General features: G+C 33.5%; 1 protein-coding gene and 2 non-coding genes across 3 annotated transcripts; 1 reads left to right on the forward strand and 2 right to left on the reverse strand.

Annotated features, from left to right (window-relative positions):
• Nucleotides 1-557: 557 nt before the first annotated feature.
• Nucleotides 558-2,414, forward strand: LOC127854611 (uncharacterized). Its single transcript, XM_052389675.1, has one exon. The coding sequence runs from the start codon at nt 558-560 to the stop codon at nt 2,412-2,414; it is 1,857 nt and encodes a 618-aa protein (XP_052245635.1).
• Nucleotides 2,415-5,599: 3,185 nt separating this feature from the next.
• On the reverse strand, nt 5,600-5,687 carry Trnam-cau (transfer RNA methionine (anticodon CAU)). The gene is given in 2 exon segments: nt 5,600-5,635; nt 5,651-5,687. It is a non-coding gene; the product is annotated as a tRNA-Met (tRNA).
• Nucleotides 5,688-15,223: 9,536 nt separating this feature from the next.
• Nucleotides 15,224-15,310, reverse strand: Trnam-cau (transfer RNA methionine (anticodon CAU)). Its single transcript is given in 2 exon segments — nt 15,224-15,259; nt 15,274-15,310. It is a non-coding gene; the product is annotated as a tRNA-Met (tRNA).
• Between the last annotated feature and the right edge of the window lie 5,763 nt (nt 15,311-21,073).

Genomic DNA, 21,073 nt, shown 5'->3' on the forward strand with positions numbered 1-21,073 from the left:
GACTGACGTCACAGTCACATGACCGGTGAAGGGTCACGTGACATGAGGAGACTGTCATAAACCCGGGGTAGCTCGAGTCCCTCGTCCCTGTTAAGTGATGGCCGCCGCTGTTTAATTTCAATTGCTTCTTTCACCTTGCGTTTCCATAGATGTTCTTCGGAGGTGAGTACTTTGGTTTTGTTAGGGTCGATCTTGTGACCTGTTTGTTTACAATGTTCATATATGGCAGAAGAAGTTCGTGTAAGGTGTTCTTTCAATCTAGTGTCTAATTGTCTCGCTGTTTCACCTACATAGTCATTTTTACAGTCCTCACATTGGACATGATAGATCACACCACATTTCTTCATTTTATCTGTTTTGTCTTTAACTTTGGTGAGGTTCTGTCTGATGGAATTGAAAGGTTTGTGGAAGATGTTGGCTCCATGTTTTTTGAATACTCTAGCCAAAACTTCTGAGGTGCCCCTGATATAAGGTATTCCTGCAGTCGGTCTCTTTTGTGTTCCCTTATCTTCGTCTAGTGTTTTCTCTTTGACGAAACATCAGTGTTAAAGAAAGGTATGAACTTTTGTGTTACCCCTCCAACCATCCCCATAAATGAAATCATCGCTTCCACAGAACAGGTTTGCTACCAATTAGAGGATAAATCGGCCGCTGAAAGTTTAAGGGGAGAAGTTGTAAAGATTCTTAAAAGTGCCACCAAACCTAAAAGCAACATCACCACCAAGGAAAGAGATGCCTTGCGTGACTTAGGTAAACGGAAAGACATTGTAATTCTACCTGCCGATAAGGGTCGTACTACGGTTGTGATGAACAAAACTGAGTATGTAGCCAAGATGGATAAGCTCACGAGCGACAGGGATACCTATGAACCACTGAAAAAGGACCCAACCAGGCAAGTGAAAACTAGATTGGTTAACATCTTAAAGAAATGGAAGAAGGAAAATCTTATCTCAGATAAACTGTACCATCAACTATATCCCACATCAGAAAACGTCCCAAAATTATATGGACTACCCAAAATTCATAAAAAGGATGCTCTTTTAAGACCAATTGTATCGAGCACAGGAAGCGTATTGTATGCAACCGCTAAATACATTGCTTCGGTCATTGGCCCGTTGGCGGGTAAAACGGAACACCACATAGTTAACTCGGTGGATTTCGTTCAGAAGATCAAGGATCTTGAAGTACCCCCAGGCACGAAATTGGTATCCTATGATGTCTCAGCACTTTTCACTTCAATTCCAGTACCTAAAGCACTCACAGTGATCAAGAACAAATTGGCTGGAGACACCAAACTCAACGAACGATCTGAACTCAGTGTTGAACAAGTGACCGAGTTGTTAGACCTCTGCCTTAGTAGCACATACTTCATATACAATGAACAATTCTTCCAACAGAAGCAAGGTGCAGCCATGGGTTCTCCCGTATCGCCGATTGTCGCGAACTTATATATGGAGTTTTTTGAGAAGCAGGCATTGGAAACTGCAAGGAATCCACCGTCCCTCTGGCTGAGGTACGTGGATGATACCATGACTAAAATCCATGAATACAACATCCAAGAATTCACGGACCACATCAACTCAATAGACGAACATATCAAGTTCACTTCAGAGCAGGAGGAAGAAGGCCGTATTCCGTTCCTGGACACATGTGTTCACGTGGCAGACGATGGGTCGACGAAAACCACGGTTTACAGGAAACCGACGCACACCGACCAGTATCTGAACTTTCAGTCCAACCACCACCTTGAACACAAACGATCAGTTGTACGTACCCTACTACACAGAGCCAAAACCCTAATAACAAAAGAAAAAGACCAGAAAGACGAAATCGAACATGTGAAATCCGCTTTAAGAACCAACGGATACCCGGATTGGATATTCAGACTACCCAAAAAGAAAGAGAAAACACTAGACAAAGATAAGGGAACACAAAAGAGACCGACTGCAGGAATACCTTATATCAGGGGCACCTCAGAAGTTTTGGCTAGAGTATTCAAAAAACATGGAGCCAACATCTTCCACAAACCTTTCAATTCCATCAGACAGAACCTCACCAAAGTTAAAGACAAAACAGATAAAATGAAGAAATGTGGTGTGATCTATCATGTCCAATGTGAGGACTGTAAAAATGACTATGTAGGTGAAACAGCGAGACAATTAGACACTAGATTGAAAGAGCACCTTACACGAACTTCTTCTGCCATATATGAACATTGTAAACAAACAGGTCACAAGATCGACCCTAACAAAACCAAAGTACTCACCTCCGAAGAACATCTATGGAAACGCATGGTGAAAGAAGCAATTGAAATTAAACAGCGGCGGCCATCACTTAACAGGGACGAGGGACTCGAGCTACCCCGGGTTTATGACAGTCTCCTCATGTCACGTGACCCTTCACCGGTCATGTGACTGTGACGTCAGTCAGCCAGTGATCAGCTGATGAAGAAGATGTGATATCTTCGAAAATTCCAAGGTAAAAAATTCGGCTCTGAGTCCAAGAATCTACTCAATAATGGTAAAAAGTAGTTAACGTGAAATATCAGTTCATCGCCCGGAAACATGCAAGACAATCATTTTAACGGGTGTAAAGCGTCTAAATGAAAATTAAATTGATTTAGGTACAAGTGCTTGCATCAAGATAATACTACACTTGTTGTTATCGTAGTTTGCCCAGGTTCTCTAAACATTGCCATTCTAATTGTTCTGAATAGTCCCATTTAAGACGTATAATACTTAGCTAGTGATACCATGAAGCAATAGTGATATATTTAATATATACAATACTTATACATTGTTTTATACGCGCATAATATATTCATTAACGACAGTTTGATTAGAAATTGATGTAAAATATTTAACATTCACTGCTTTACAAAAAATTTATACCTTAAAGATATTTCACATATAGACCATAATCGTTTTATTTTACTTTTTTTTCTACTGTACTGCGTAATTTTCTTATGTTATGAATAGCCGTCATGCAATAACGTGCACTTATAGGTTATAATTAATAAAGTGCAAGTTTAAGTTATACCTATATACACTATAAAGTTCGTGTGTTTTGTAAAGTACGATTTTTATTGAAAGATCACTGACGTTTTAGAATTCAGTATCGTAGGATCTTATGTATGTTTGCTTAAATGAATGTCTCATTAATATATTAACAACTTAAAATCCACCATAGTAAATGCTATCTTTATATATTCCTGCCTAACTTATACTTAATGCAATAATCCCTTACACAATTACACAAAATGATGCTTAAGTTTACATTGTGTTTCACGGTATCCTAAAAACCCGTTTATAACGTAAGCAATTTAAAAAAAAGAATATCAACAGAAACGGTACTTTCTAATTTCCACTTATAAACTGTTTTCAGAAGAAACACACGGTCGTATGTTCAAACCTTAGCAACCACACAGAATGACTGGATCGATCAGAAATTCTGTCCCTCACGTAGATTATTTTGGAGAGCTAAACATAGCCAAAAGTTGTTGCTAAGTATTGCCATTGACACACAATGTTTACGCCCATTGATACACAATACAGAATAATACGGCGAATACGTTCTATTTGGTATAAAAATGAAGACTCCCGTAACAATGTATTTAGCGAAACTATTATCATACCGTTCAATAATATACGATCATCACAACCGTGTTTCAAATATTCGCGTCATCGTCTAATGTTTAAGCTAATATTTTACATGGAATGACATAAACGGTCTTGAAAAAACCCAGACGAATATCAACTTTAGCGCTTAACGTGCGATTTATCTTTGTTTTGTCTAAAACGGTTTCAAAGCAGCATAATTTCAAAACTTTAAAATATTGTTAATGCAGACTTGAAATGGCAAGTTGCAGTTGTTATTAATTTACTTTTTTGTTCTTACGTTTGTAAATATGTCTTTTTTTTCAAATAAGAAATTATATTAGTATTCATTATACATGTCATTTTCAGTAATTAAGTATTTTTCTTAATTATCGCGTAAGCCATATACCGACATTGAACTGTAATTCAAATTTTACCATTGACGGAATACAATGTTCAATCCGTTCAAGTAACAGCACTTGGTGTGTTCTTTCAATTTTTGGCTTGACCTGGTCTGTGACATGGTCCTGTTGTGGAATGAAATAATGTAGCGTTGTCGTTTTATATTTTTGTTACATGAAACAAGCATTTGCCTGATATCACGATTTTAAAGGACGAAATAACTTTATAAAACAGGGTTAACAATTTAATGAAAAATGAAATCAGTTTAACAATAGCTCATAACAACAGTATACTTTAAAGCCCACGAGCGTGTAAGCATAACACACACATTATAATTGTGTATGTAATATTAATAAATACGTGCGTTTTTGTAACGCAGTATAAAAAAATAAGCATATTCATTACTTCATTTCTCTTTATAACATCTTGCTTTGTAGAAATGCTTCCTAGTTCACACCTTTACAGGTTAGAAATCATTTTACTTAATGCAAGCATGAGCAATAAGTTGTACACGCAAATATGCTGTGCATCAAGTTTGCAAGGTTACAAATTACAAGGACAGCTGAATGCAGTGTTAAGATGAACATTAAATAAATAGCATGTGTATATATATATGCATTTGTTCGTGATTGACAATACCATTGAGCCTATGCATCCGGATACTTTATGTTCAATAACTTTGCAGACTTTGTGTTTCGTGCTGTTGATTTTACATATAATGAAACAAACAAGTATGTGCTTTAAAATTATTGAGAGACGGATGGTTTTAGGGTGGTTCTGGGATACTTGTCTTTTTTGCCTTAAAATTTATATTGCACTTTAAACGGCTATAATTTGGATAGTTTAAATATGCACTGTGTACAATCATCCATTTTAAACAGTATACCATATGGATATGCAATATAAAACTGAAGTTTGTCTCACACCTTTGGTAATGCATCTTCGCAAGTACCTGGAGCAATTAACTGGAGCAATTACTTTTAACCAAGTGCAGACCTGAATGGGCCGATGTACAAAACATGGCTTTTTATTATTGCTGAAATATGGGGGTCATATTTGATAAACAGCATGAAATATATTTAGAATATAATTTTGCGAAAAAAAGTATTTTTACAAAATACAACAAAAAATTAAAGCCAAACTTATCTGAACACATTAATCGTGCAATCATGACAGACAGTTGTGTTGGCATCCATGCTTTACATAACATATTCGCAACTTGTAATACTAATATCTGAATCCTACCTGCGTTGGTAAAATCGCGCCGTTTGATATTAAATGAGCTTCAATGGTTTCAGTCAATGAGACAGCAGTCTTTCAACAATGGCTTGAAATTCGATTATATATCGGTCCGTTGAATGTTGATTCATGTCTGAAAATGAGAATGTTTTAATTTATCAAATTCAGTACCAATAATAAAATGTTGAAAAAACAAAAACCCTTCAAAGATGTTTAATGATACTTTTATATTTAGATAAGTTTTCTTGAAATTCATGTACTTCTACTCATCATGTCATCGGTACAAAATAATGATACAATTCGACTAAGTGCGTATATAAGATACTTTTCTGTTTGATATTTATCAATGTTTTCAAAATATCTGCCCCGGGTGAGGATCGAACTCACGACCTTCAGATCGCCCTTTATATGGCTATGAGACTGACGCGCTCCCTACTGCGCTACCGAGGCATATATTACGTAAATGTTGACACCGATACGAATATGTTCGACGTCTGACCTGACGTTAGATTTAACGTTTCATGACGTTAGATTAAACGTTCGCGAAAAAGAACAGATGCCGCTAAATGATGCCTCAGCTTTTCTTGTTAACATGCGTTTATTGCAGACAATACAATCTAAGATGTTGGTAAACACATATTTATATCGTTCTTTGAAAAATGCGAGCAGTGACCTTGAAATGTTATGTCCGGAATGCAGAGCCAGAAAAGGTGGAGACAAATCATTATGTAAAATAGTATGGTTTGTCAATGATTTGTTTGGAAGACTTTGAATGAAAACTCATCACTTTATGCGAGACCCTGATTTCTTTCCGAATGACCCTCTTATGCCCCATTTAAAAAATAAATAAGGAGTGTTGGCTTCAAACAGAAAAATCAAGATGTCAAGAATGACAGCTTTGCATAGGATAGTTTTCAAGATATTGAGCGGAAACGAATTGTACCTAGTACGTCACCACTTTGCTACTTACATTTTACCTACCTACACAACGCACAGAAACGCAGGGAACACACAGAGGTAAGTTATCCAACATCCACAGAAACGCAACGTGTGGTATGTGTCGTTTGTATGAACAAGCATGAACACATGCTTTTATATTTTAAAGGAATAAAAAAACTGACCTCGATGACACATCCTAAAACATGTACGTCTTTGGCTAGCGTTTTTATATTTGTACTATCCATCCAGTGCATTACAAAAGCCTAATCTTGACCGCAGGAATAATCTTGTTTATGTTAATTGTGTGTTATTTGTAGTGAAATATATTCATACTCAATTGACCTTGCTAAAAGGCGAATACTTATACAAATTGTGTTCACGAAGAAAATACATGTTTTACTTTTTTATAGTAATGAAAATGTAAGTTTGTTTATTATGGTCATATTTATGTCACAGTACAAGATGAGCAAGAACACAATTATAAAAACAGAGTCAAATATAGTTAACAACAACAGTATTTGAACTATCGAACAGTTTGTAATGGTGACATTGATTTCATAAGAGCAGGCACAAACAGTCAAATATGTACGATTGTGATTATGAAATATCGAAATTAACATATTTCACTTTCTGAAAAACGCCGCTATGACGCAAACAATTTTCTGTTATTTTATAAGAATAAGGGATAATGTTAGTACACGTGTGCCTGCCACTCGTAAACATGTACATCATAAAATTTAAGTTAAATGTTCACTGAATCTGGCCGCGCGCATTAGATGTGTATGTTGCCTGTGACATAGAATGGACCGTGTGGAATCCAAATATCGCTGTTTAGCGTGCCAAAATGTAATAACGATAACACATTATTAACATGTTTACTTTTATTTGCATGGATGTGCATTATTACTTAAGGATGGCACTGTAAATGTTGAATTATAAATTGACGCTTTAGAAAATATGTAGGTTGGACCTTGCTCATTTTCGTCTTTTATGTTCGCAGTAGGTAGAGCGCTGTCTAAATCTTACCGCACAGTGAACGTCAACACGAAACAAATTTATCTGAACTATTTTAATTTCTAGCCTCACTGACCATTTGTTGGATTGAAGTATAGACAAACAAGGACACTATCCAAAACTCTACAGTCGGGGTCAAACTATGTTGAGGTAGTTCATGCAAACCCACAAAATGATTAAATTAAATGCATGTGAAATCCAACAAACTTGAAATCTTATAATTCATTGTGCGTTTAATTTTGTTCAATTATATAGCGTAATTTATTTATTGTCATGACAAATAAATTCACACACACATGAGTGACTCATTATCTGCGAATTATGCTGCACTTTGATTTGTTCCGGCGAGGGACGTCCATGCAACTCGTTTGATTTTTAAAGAGCACTATTTTGATTAGAACATCTCTTATATTATATCATTCTTCGCATTATCGGCTAGATCGTTGTAACTGAAATCATAATCAGCGATAATTCGTTCCGATCATCTTAAGTAAACAATGCATTCACTTTCATTCCTGCTTACAGGGACTCCAAACTATTGGTTGTTACCGTAAAACTATATCTAAAATAAATATTAGCAACCATTGCAGTTTCTCGTACAAAAGTAAAACACGTATTGTTGCTTTTTAATATCATAACAGCTGGAATTATTGCTTTACCATAACGCGTCATCAGTCCTAAATAAAACGCGTAAAATTTAAGGTTGTAACCGCGTGTGTAATTCGTCTTGTGCTGTGTTCAAAAATCACATATTGGATTTAATTTTCTTTTGTTTGTACAATTGCGCAGTATTCATCGCATCAATTGGCAGTCTTCTTTTAGTGTCTTGGAAGTAAATAAATACGCAACAGGGCGAATAATTCAATGTTTGATAAAATTTCTTATCACGTGTGTCCGTTATGACTGTTAACTTATAGACTGTAAACGTATGCGGTGTAATCAAAACAAAACGTCTTCTCTGGCATTGGTCTATCCAAACTAAGATGAGCCCCAATGAATAAATTAAATATAATGTTGCGATAATATCGTATAGTGCGTTTAGTTTTTGCACACAAATGAAAAAACGTTTCCAAATATAAATGCATAAGTAGGAACATGAATAATGAAGTACGAACATCTGTTGAAACCAAGCAAGTCAATGGTATATAATGTTAACACGATTTGTCAAAATACATGCAATACATACGATGCCAAAAATAGAAATTTCAGCTACATATGTTCATGTGAATGTGATTGTGCTGATGAAACACGATATAACGAATAAAATATACCCTGTGTGTGTTTCGTTTCCTGTTTATAAATACGTTTATACGGATGCATTTAATACTGTCTTTCATGTTATACGCCTCAATATATATAAATAACGTTCATATAATGCCACCAGGTGTAATGACTAATTCAGATAACCAAGAACTAAAACGCTCTCCCTAGCAATTACCAAGCCATCTACATCCATTGGTTAGGCCCTGCCTTATAACGAGGCAATTATTAAACTATAGATGGAATATATTCGTTCTTGAGTAAAAAGACCAATCGGGCGACCATCTTTAGTGTACTATCTTATGTTCAATTACGTTGTAGACTCATTGTTTGAGCGTTGGTGTGTCTTGTGCCTGTTCTATAAAATATTGATCACATCAACAATTACATAGCTGACCTTGGTGAACGACAAAAAAACGTGTGCAGCAAATCATAATAAAGATAATTGTCATAATAAACATCACGAGTAAGAATAATAAATGTAGATCCTACCGATTTATAGACGTAAATTTTGGTTTGAGAACACAATCATTTTGGTAAATTTACAGAACGCAGGATAGATTTATTAAGTAACATATTTAGTGATGGGAAATAAATAATGTCTCTTTGGTACAAAGATATGCTTTGAGCCATGTTACATAAATAAAATTTGCAGCTCATAATTCTGATTTCCCTCGATCATGCAAGCGTTGTACATAATCTTGATTACTAGTATAAACGTGCTTCAGAATTATCTTCTTAATGGATTTGGAATTACTTCCAATCAATGAGATAACAGATTTCCAGAGGCTCATTGCAATGCAATTAAATGCCCATCCGTTGAAGAGAGATATGTGTCGAAAAACTAAAAAAGCGTATTTGTTTTATCTCACCAATTTGTAGAATTTGATGACATACGTTGAACAAAAGATTAAATATATTGTATTGTGTATTGTCTTTTATTTCCAAGTTGATGTCTTCATGCACATTACAAAAATTCGATGTTACACCTATCGCTATTTCCCTGTTTTACACACTGGAATGTTTTAAGGTAAACGTATTGAGTGGCTTAATTTAATTCTATTAGGTAAGCTCATAGAAAATGTCCATTTGGATGCATACTCATGTTTGAGTGTGTGGTATTTACAAATCGACTATTTATATTAACCACACGAGCATGCCATCATTAAAAACAAACTAAACTGAAGAAAAGAACGATTCTAAAAGTTGAATGCGGAATCTTTGATAAGCTAAATTTAAAAGTATATCACAAATCGGTCAAAGTAATAACTTGAGACGAGCTAAAATCCTAGCCAGCAACATTGACATATATCGAGCATATTTAATTGCATTACATAAGCTACGGCTATATCATTCGTTATTAAAAAGAAACCGGAAAATAGCACTTTTTAACCTAAGTCGCCAAAGTTTATTTACTACACCATTAGCAAGATTTTGACAGGTTGTATGCTTTATTCTTAAATTTAACGTACGAGGAATGTTCTGAATAAATATATTTACAATTTGACAGATTTTACATATACCCTTAGCTCATGTTTTCTTAATTAAAGTTATATTATAGAAATTATGTGTTCATTTTTTACATGAACATAAAACATCTTGTAGTTTCAAATCAACACAATTTAAAACAAAATTGTTTTCTACAGCATAATGACTCGCGATACAGTATTTGCTTTAAAATAAAACAGAAAACATATTGTCCCAAACATCATATTCGCTCAAGTTGCAAACAATGTTAGACATGTCATTCACGACGTTACAATTCGAACAAAAACGCCTTCACAATGTGTATCATTAAATGAGATTTACAACACTATAGAATCCTAACCAAGGGCATATAGTTGTCATATAAATTTGATTCATAACTACTACTACCACTAAACTATTCACATGAAGTTTTTCAGATCAATTAAAAAAATTAATAGTGTTGCGAGCGTACTTTCTTATGCATAAGTAGTATTTGGATTCAGAATCATTATTCAAAATTGTCAGTGGATTAAGAATTTTGTTTTCATTTAATATATAGCAATTGAATATTTAGGACGCTTAAGAGTTCTTAAACGGATTTTTACTTATATAAATACGACACTTCAAAGTAATTTCACTGGGTAGTGATTCAACAAATTAGAATTAGAATTACGAATATTTTAAAAATAAATTTGGATCAGCTCAAATTAAAATAATTAAAACGTTTAAACAACTAGGCATTTTTTGGTTGTAAGCCTATGGCTGAGGTAGACAAAGCTATGCGAGTCAATCAGATTTGAAAAAAGAAATTCGCTTGTTAGTAGTTTTGTATTTTCATCAATTAAATTGTGCATACAAATATTCGCTGAAAATTTAGTACTTTCTAACAATTCCTGCAGTTTAATCATTGAACCGTGCAATCATCAAACAACTGTTTTATACAACAAGTCAAGTTTAATTCGATGATTATAATCGCTTGTGATGAAGGCTCATCGAAGCATGCCATTATCTGATCATGGTAACACATTGGTTTCATGCTATGTAAAGTGCATTTGATAATTAAACTTGTCTTTATTTCCCGATCGCGTGGACAATTAATCAATATACAGTTTCATCATGATAGCTGTTGTATGGAAGGTATTTTTCGTTTTCATTATAACCATAGAAATACTAAAAGCGCATGATGGTTTGCTAAATGGCTAAGACTGGTAAACGTCTTTCCGTACTTGCAAGGTATACGCTTATTGTATATTAAAAAAAGTATTTTAGGTCTAGTTTATTGCTTTTACGTTACGAATATGTTTATCATTTAAGTAACAGAGAAAGCAATATTAACGTATATGTTAAAAAATCTTCATTAGCATGTACAAAACATAAAATGAAGTAGATCCATTATATCCGATGTGTAATGCCGTGCATAAAATTCCAAAGCATACGCCTAGACACGCTTTATTCAGTAGGTTAGACGTTCTAGCAAATCGATGTGTAATGTGGCAGGAAATCTTCGTATAAGGAGATTATGATGACTGATTCATTGATATGTTTTGGTTTTAGGTTTGCAATATGTCTGTCTGAATACGCATACCAATGGTCTCATATGTTACATCGATAAATACTTGTGCTATATATAGGAGTTTATTTGATGCGAAGTTTACATAAACAACCGTTCGAGCTGAATTGCGTAGTTAGTAACTTTTTTACATAACACGATCGTACCTAGCAGTGCATTATGAAAGACGACATACATGCATCGCTAATTGTTATACACTGTATTGCAGTGAGAGAGACGAAACAATTAACTTGAGCGTTTCACCATCGAATTATCGTGTTTTTTTCGCAAACTGTGTTTTATCAACGCCTTTAATCTGTTAAAAATACTGTAAGAGCAGACTTAAACAAGATATCATGTTGCAGTTATTGTTTGTACACTATTTATTTTTTGGGTTTTCACTTTTTTAATTAAATAAGTTTTCAACAAATAGTATAACATCAAGAGCTAATTCGAGCCTCTGGTTTTCTTATCCTTTTAAATCGTGTTTACGATTAAAGGGTCTTTTCACAGATTTTGGCATGTTTTGAAGTTTGTCATTAAATGCTTTATATTGATAAATGTAAATTATAGAAATGGATATGTTCTTTCAAATGTTGCACAAATTGTATTTCTCGTGTTCCTGTTTTGGAACGAATTCTTATTGAGCCGCCAACAATTTAATGTAGCTAAACATCAACCAATATTTGCCTTGAGATCGAGATATCATATAATTGTATTGAACATGTTAGCTGAAACATTTCGTAGTTTTAATTAAAGGTCATGACAATATTATACAACAACGCTTAAAACAGATATGATTATTATTCACTTCGTTGTATTGATTGCTTCTTCACAATTATAAAGAAACTTTTATAGTAATTGTGTTATTTTATTGATTGTATCGCAATACTGAAATCGTTACGTTATTAGCTAAATACAATGTCACATTTGAAAGAAACATAATTGTGTTCAAATATTTGTCAAGTTAATATTAATTGCTAGATTATAATATATCTGAAAAAAAACACGTATTACATTCATTTGTGTTGACTTGGCAATTTGTTTAAACCTAGACCTGTTATTTGTACGTGTTATAAAATAGGTTAGGTTCTGTTATTCAAACATCTGCAATATGTTTACACACGAACACGCTCTTCATCACAGTATACTAACATCTACATGCAATGTTTAAATGCACATAAAGCACATTTCATTGTTACAGATGTATGATAAGGATATTTATAAGAGAGTAACAAAGAGTCAGTATATGCATTCGGATTGGTATACGTGATTTTTTTATTTATTTGAAGGCCTTCTGTTTAACTGCCCATGTTGTCGCGCCCTTTGTCTGTAATATTACGCTTGCAATTGATATACCATACTATTGGTTAGACCTTGAGGTTACCGACATATACATTATGGCTGAAGTGTTGTCACAATAAATAACCCGAGGATGCAGCATCAGCACGTTAGGCACCGTCGATTTATAGATGTCAACAAATAAGGGAGCATTTGATTGACATGTACAGCAAAAACAATACTTGAAACGTGGTCTTGAAACACGCATTTATCTCACTTGCAATGCAATGGTCTAACACTTGAATAAAATATGTTTTTTTGCAGTCATCTATATCACAATTGTACATAGAATAATGCATTACTAGACCATAATTCGTCTGACATGTTTGGTAACTTGATCTAGTGTGTTCTCAAATTTGATAAATGCCTTTCAATCATTGTAAAAGTATTATGAACGTAACATTATATTAAGACACAACGCGACATTCTGATCTCTTCCTGCATGCGTTGTTTTAATATGTGCTTATTGGTTTTAAGTCAACGCGAATTGCCCGCAATCAATTATATACCATAATTGAAACAGTTGCTTGAAATTTGATTAAATGTACATCCGTTGAACATTTATTAATGTTGCAACTATATAAATAAAAATGATTTTGACACATTATAATGTTATACTTATTTAACTTCGGTACACCTGTTTGATATTTATTATTTTGTATTTCTTTAAATGTTTCGCTTATATCCCGTTGTCCTTTTATACGTTTAAGTTAAAATTTAAACAATACATGCAAAGAATGTGTGATTATTTTCCAAATGCTCACACTGTACTTTTTGACTGAAGATGTATTGTGTGGTTTTTTGTAATTGCATCAAATAGCTTAGTACAAATGTGTGCGTTTTCTCGTGTTATAAGAATAGTGAAGATATGTAGTTATATGATGCAACGAAATGTTTTCCGAGCATTAATAGTTGTGAATTGGCTAAGTTACTGATATCCGAATTTGCTTTTCTACGAATAATCGTTTTTTTAGTAAAAGCTAAAATTTATAATGAAGAAAATAATGCGACACATACGCGAAAGAGCCTTTCTTGTATTTAAATGTTGTACGTATGTTAGACATGGGTCTAAGCTGTAATAAGCGTCGCTGTTGAAGTGTAGCCAGCAATAAAATCCTGGCAGTAACCTGGTAAGTAGCATTTGGAAAAGCTAAGTCGCTTAATGATTTGAATGTCATGAAAAGAGCCGACATTTATAGTATTGGGAAGGAGAACTGAATGCGGCACTGCATTATGTGTAATAATAATAAAACGTAGAGAGATAATGGAAAAACATTTCCATTATTATCATCAAATATGTGACAAGATGAGAAAAATGTTGGATGAATCGTTTGCAAAACACACATGCGCAGAAATATGTGGAACGTACGTCCTTCGGAGTGCACTATTTATGTGATTATGTCTGCACAATCACTCGTTGAGAACATCGAGCATAAGACTAGTTCGATCATATGGTTCCCGGCATATACATATTTTATTCACGTGATTATAATGAAGACAGTTTTCGCAATAAATATCCCAAGGAAGTAGCATGAACGATTTTGGCTCTGTCCACTTTACATGTAAAGAAACAAACACGTGTGTGCTTTACATTTATTACAAGACAGATTGTTCTTATAAGCTATATTGCACTTTAAATAGCCATAACGTGGATAATTCAAATATGCATCATTTTAAGGCATCCTTTTTAAATAGTAAACCATATGAGCATGCAATATACAACTAAAGTTTGTCTTACACTTTTGGTAATGCATCGTCGAAAGTAACTGGAGTAAGAAACTGTAGCAAATAACTTAAACTTAGTGTGAACCAGAATGGATTGATTAACAGAAAATGGCTCCTTATAAGTGTCGAAATATGGTGGTCATATTATATATACAGCATGCATTATATTTAGATTACATGTTTGGAAAAAAACAAAATGAACAATGTTTACAGAATACGACAGAAAAGTACACCCAAACTTCTCTGAACACATTAATCGAGCAAGTATGAAAGATAGTTGTGTTGACATCAATGCTGTAAACAGTATATTCACAACTAGTAAATCTTATCTCACTGCGTTGGTAAAATCTCGCCTTTTGATATTGAATGAGCTTGAATGGTTCGCAGTCAATAAGACAGCAGGTTTGCAACAGTGGCTTGAAATTCGATTGAATGTCGGTCCGTTGAATGTTCGTTCATGTCGTAAAGCATGAGAATGTTTTAATTCATCAAATTCAGTATCGATAATTCAATGTTGAACAAACAAAAACATTCACAGATTTTTAATGATACTTTTGTATTTAGATAAGTTTTATTGAAATTCATGTACGTCCACTCATCATGACATTGGTACAAAATAATTATGCACTTTGACTAATTATGTATATACGATACCTTTCTGTTTGATATTTACCAATGTTTTCAAAATTACTGCCCCGGGTGAGGATCGAACTCACGACCTTCAGATCGCCCTTATATGGCTATGAGACTGACGCGCTACCTACTGCGCTACCGAGGCATATTGATACAATTCTGTTTAACGTCTGTCATGACGTTAAATTTAATGTTTCATGACGTTACATTTAATGTTCGTGAACAATAACAGATGCCGCTTAATGATGCCTCAGCTTTTCTTGTAAACATGTTTTTATTGCACACACTACAATCTAAGATGTTGGTAAATACATATTTATATCATTCTTAGGACATGTGTATTTTCATTAATACGAGCATTGACCTTGAAATGTTATATCCGGAATGCAAAGCCAGAAAAGGTGAAGACAAATCATTATGTAAAATAGTTTGGTTTGTCAATGACTTGTTTGGAAGACTTAGAATGAAAACGCTTTTACTTGAGGCGTGACCCTGATTTCTTTTCTAATGACCCTCTTATGCCGCATTAAGAAAAAAGATAAGGAGTGTTGGCTTCAAAAAAGAAAAATCAAGATGTCAAGAATGACAGCTCTGCAAAGGATAGTTATCAAGAAATTGATAAAAACAATGTACATAGTACGTTACCACTTTGATACTTACATTTGACCTACTTACACAACGCACAAGAATGCAGGAAACACACACACGTAAGTCATCCAACATCCGCAGAAACGCAACTTGTGGCATTTGTCCTTTGTTTAAACAAGCATGAACACAGGCTTGAACATAGCAGGGCGGTTATAGGAGACAACATTTTTTAAAGGAATTATAACACTGACCTGGATGACACATTTTTAAACATATACTTTTTAGTATCTGTACTCTCCACACGCTGCTTTTCAAAAGCCTACCTGTGACCGCATGTAGAATCGTTTTTATGTTAAATGTGTGTAAATTGTAGTGTATTATATTTATAAGAAAGTGACTTTGCAAAAAAGCGAATGCTGTCACAAATTTTTCTGAAGGATACAAACAATGTGGGTTTTTTTTCTTGTAACGAAAATGTCTGTAAGTTTCTTCATTATTGTCATATTTATGTTACAGTAAACAAACAGCAAAAATACAATTATAAATAACAGAGTCAAATTTAGATAATTACAACAGAATACGAAACATCGCACAGTTACTAATGGTGGCATTGATATCATAAGAGGCATGATCAAAAACAGTCAAATCCGTATACCAAGATTGTGATTCTGAAATCTCGAAATTAACATATTTCGCTATGAAGTAAACGATTTACTCGCAAGTTTATAAGGGATCATCTTAGTACAAGTTTGCCTGCCACTTGCAACAATGTACATCGTTTAATTAAATGTACGCTCACATTTCATGCAAATGTTTTCACTGAATCGCGCCTCGCGTAATAAGATATGTCTGTTGCCTGCGATAGAGATCGTGTGGAATCAACATATCGCTGTTTAGCGTGCAAAAATGTAATAATGACAACACATTATTAACATGTTTACTCTCATTTGCAAGAATATGCATGAATACTTAAGGATGGCCATGTAAATGTTTTATTAAAAATTGTCGCTTTAGGGAATATGTAGTTTGGACATTCTTTATTTTCGTCTGTAATGTTCGCAGTTGAAAGAGCGTTGTCCAAATCTTACCGGACAATAAACGGCAACAAGAAACAAATTAATCTTAACTACTTTTAATGTCTAGCCTCACTGAGCATGTGTTGGATTGACTTATAGGCAAACAAAGACACTAGGTGACGTTTGTTATGCAACAATTTAAAGTCGGAATCCATTTATGAAAAAGGTAGTTCCGGTAAACCCGCGAAAGTATTAACTTAAATGCGAGTGATATTAAACAATTTTGAAATATTATTATTCATTTGGCGTTTAATTTTATTCATTTATATAGCGTCATTTATTCCTTATTTTTACATGGCAAATGAATTAACACACACACTATTGACTCATTATTTACGAATAAGGCTGATATTCGATTGTTCGGGCGAGAGACGTCCATGAAACTCATGCGTCGATCTTGTTTTAAGGGCACTGATTCGATAACAACATCTCAACTATTATATCATTCTACGAATTCTATAAATTCCTTGTTTATTTAAAGTAATTTTCCGCTAAATCTTTGTTACTGACATTATAATCAGCGATTTTTCGTTCCGATCCTTGTTAGTCAACAGTATATTCTCCTCCATTCCTGCTCAAAGGTACTCCAAACTGTTCACCAGTCATCAGTCCTTAATACAAGTAGAACGGTTATAATACATGGTTGTAACAATGTGTGTCCTTTGATCTGTGCTGTATTCAGAAAGCACATATTGGATTAAAGGTTCTTATGTTTGTAATATGGCGCAGTATTCATCACACCGTTTTGGCAGTCTTCTTTTAGTGTGTTGGAAGTAAATTGATACGCACCAAGGCAAATAGTTCAATGTTTGATAAAATAGACTTTAAATGTATGCGGAGTATTGAAAACAAAACACAAATATTTGGATATCTAAACTAAGGTGAACATCAATGCAATAATGTAATATATTGTTGCGATCACATCGTTTAATGCGTCAAGTTTATGCACACAAATTATTAAAACGTTTCCAAATATAAATGCATGAGTAGGTACATGAATAATTAAGTACAAACATATGTTGAAACCAAGCAATTCTAAGCTCTATAATGTTATCACGATTTGTCAAAATACATGCAATACATACGATCCAAAAAAAAGAAATTCTAGCTACATATGTTCATGTGAATGTGATTGTGCTGATGAAACACGATATGATGGATACAATACACATTTTAAGTGTTTCATTTCTGGTAAATGTATACGTTTATACTGGCGCATTTTATAATGTCCTTCATGTTATACGCCTCAATATAAATAGATAACTTGCATAGAATGCCTCCAGGTTTAATGCATAATATCGATTACCAAGAATATAAACGCTCTCTCTTGCAATAACGAAGGCATCTACATCCATTGGTTAGGCCCTGACGTGTTAGGATGCAATGGTTAAACTATAGATGGAATATATTCGTTCTTGATGAAACAAAGACAAATCAGTCAAACCATTGTTAAAGCACTATTTAATGCTCAATTATGTTGCAGTCTCAATGTTTGATCGTTGGTGTTTCTTGTGCCTGCCCAGTTACATATTGATCACATCAACTATTATATAGCTGAATCATATGGTGAACGACAAATACCGTGTGCAGCAGGTGATCATTCTAAAGCCAGTTGTCATAATAAACATCACGAATAAGAATATGAAATGTAGATCCTACCGATTTATAGACGTAAAATTTGAGTTGAGAACACAATCATTTTGGTAAACATACAGAACGCAGGTTAGATTCATTATGTAACATATTTAATGATGAGAAATAAATAATGTCATTTTGGTACAAAGATATGCTTTGAGCCATGTTACACATAAACATACAACTAAAAATTATGATTTCCCTTATTCATGCGCTCGTTGTACTAAATCTGGATTGTATACGTGCTTAGGAATTATCTTCTTAATGGATTATAAATTACTTGCAATCTATGAGATTACACATTTTCAGACGCTCATTGAAATGCAATTAAATGTTCATCCGCTGAACAGAGATATATGTCGACAAACTAAAAAAGCGTATTTGTTCATCGCATCAAACTCGAGAATTTAATGACATTCGTTGAACAAAAGATTAACAACATTGTTTTGTGTGTTTTTTTTATAAAAAAAGGTTATGTCTTCATGCACATGACATGAATTCAACGTTAAACCTATCGCTATTTCTCTGTTTCTCGCACTGGATTGTTTTAGGGTAAACGTATTGAGTGGCCTAATTTAATTGAATAAGTAAACTAATAGAAAATGTCGATTTGGACATGTTTAAGTGTGTTGTATTTAATAATCGACCTTTTCTATTAAACACTTGATCATGTCATGGTTAAAAAACATACTTTACTGAAGAATAGAACGCTACAAAAATGTGAATGCGGATTTCTTTAATAAGATTAATTTAAAATTATATCACATATCGGTCAAAGTTGTAACTACAGACTAGTGCAAATCGTAGCCAGCAACATAAACATGTATTGAACATTTATTATTACATTCCTTAGGCTACGGCTAAATCATTCGGTATTTAAAACTCCCCGGAAAATAGCACTTTTTAACTTAATTAGCCATAGTTTATTTAATACACGATTAGCAAGATTGTGACATGATGTCGGCTTTATTATTAAATTAAACGTGCGAGGAGTTTTCTGAATAAATATATTTACAATTTGACAGATTTTACAGATGTACTTTGCTCATGTTTTCATAATTTAAGTTATATTATAAGAATTATGTTCTCAGTTTTTACATGAACATAAAACATCTTATTGTTTCAAATCAACACAATTTAAAACGAAATTGTGTTCTGCAGCATTATGACTCGCGATACAGTATATATTAAAAATGAAAAATTAAATGTTTTGTCACTAACAATATGTTCGCCCACGTTGAAAATAATGTTAGACATGTTATTCATGACGTAACAATTCGAACAAAAACGCCTGCACAATGTGTATCATTCAATGAGATTTACAGCAAGATGGAAACCTAACCATAAGCGCATAGCGTTGTCATGTATATTTGATTCACAATGATTGTAATACTACTATTACCACTAAACTATTCTCATGAAGTTTTTAAGATCAATATAAATTAAAACTGTTGTGAGCGTGTCTATAAAAAGGCCTTATCTTTAGCACCCATATGCAACTTTTAAGCAAACACAAACTTTCATCTTACCATTTGCATGTGCATTACTAAAAACAGTTTTATGTCAGTTAGCATGACGTTTATACGTAATTGTAATGTGTAAATATAATTATGACTACGTTTGTCAAAGTGAATCTAAAATGAAAAAAATCGGTGTACGGGTTTTACCGAATAAAAGTCGATAAACAAATACACTTCAATGGCCTTAAACTAAGTTCCTGATCGCATGTGATCTGCGTCTTTTATTGCATGTCAGATAACGTCAAACAATGTTTTGTTTTGGCACAATTAGTATAATATAATAATATTAGTATAATTAGCGAGCGAACTGTCTTATTCATAAGTAGTATTTGGGTTCAGAATCATTGATCAAAATTTGAAGTGGATTAAGAAAATTATTTTTCATTCTATATAGAACAATTGAATATTCAGGACGCTTAGGGGTTCTTAAACGGATTTTTACTTATATAAATTACGACATTTCAAATTAATATCACTTGGTAATGATTCAACAAATTAGAATTATAATTTCAAATATTTTGAAAATAAATTTGGATGAGCTCAAATTAAAATGATTTAAACTTTAAAAAAGGCATTTTTCGGTTGTAAGCCTATGACTGAGGTAGACAAAGCTATGCGAGTAACTATCAGATTTAAAAAAGAAATTCGTTTGTGAGTAGATTTGAAATTTCTTAAATTTGTTTGTGCATTAAAAAATTCGCTGGAAACTTTAGTACAATTTTATTATTTGTTTCAACAATAACTGAAATACTATAATTGAACCGTGCAATCATCAAACATCTTTGTTTATTTAATATGTCAGATTTAATTCGATGAGTATAATCACTTGGGATGAAGGTTCTTTGAATCATGTACTAATCTGATAAAGTGGTAACACATTTGTCTCTTGCTATTTAAAGTGCATTTTTTCTTAAACTTGTCTGTATTTCGCATTGACGTGGACAGTTAATCAATATCAAGTTCCATCGTCGCTTTTGTATTGAAGGTATATTTCGTTTTCAATATCACCATAGAAGTAATAAAACTCATGATGATATCCTACAATGCTAAGCTTTGTAAACGTCTTACCATTTTTGAAAGGTATAAACT

Source organism: Dreissena polymorpha, chromosome 13, assembly GCF_020536995.1.
Source record: "Dreissena polymorpha isolate Duluth1 chromosome 13, UMN_Dpol_1.0, whole genome shotgun sequence".
NCBI lineage: Eukaryota > Metazoa > Mollusca > Bivalvia > Myida > Dreissenidae > Dreissena > Dreissena polymorpha.

Excerpts from the sequence above, each read along its gene's own strand:
- LOC127854611 (XM_052389675.1), top strand. The coding sequence starts at position 558 with ATGAACTTTTGTGTTACCCCTCCAACCATCCCCATAAATGAAATCATC.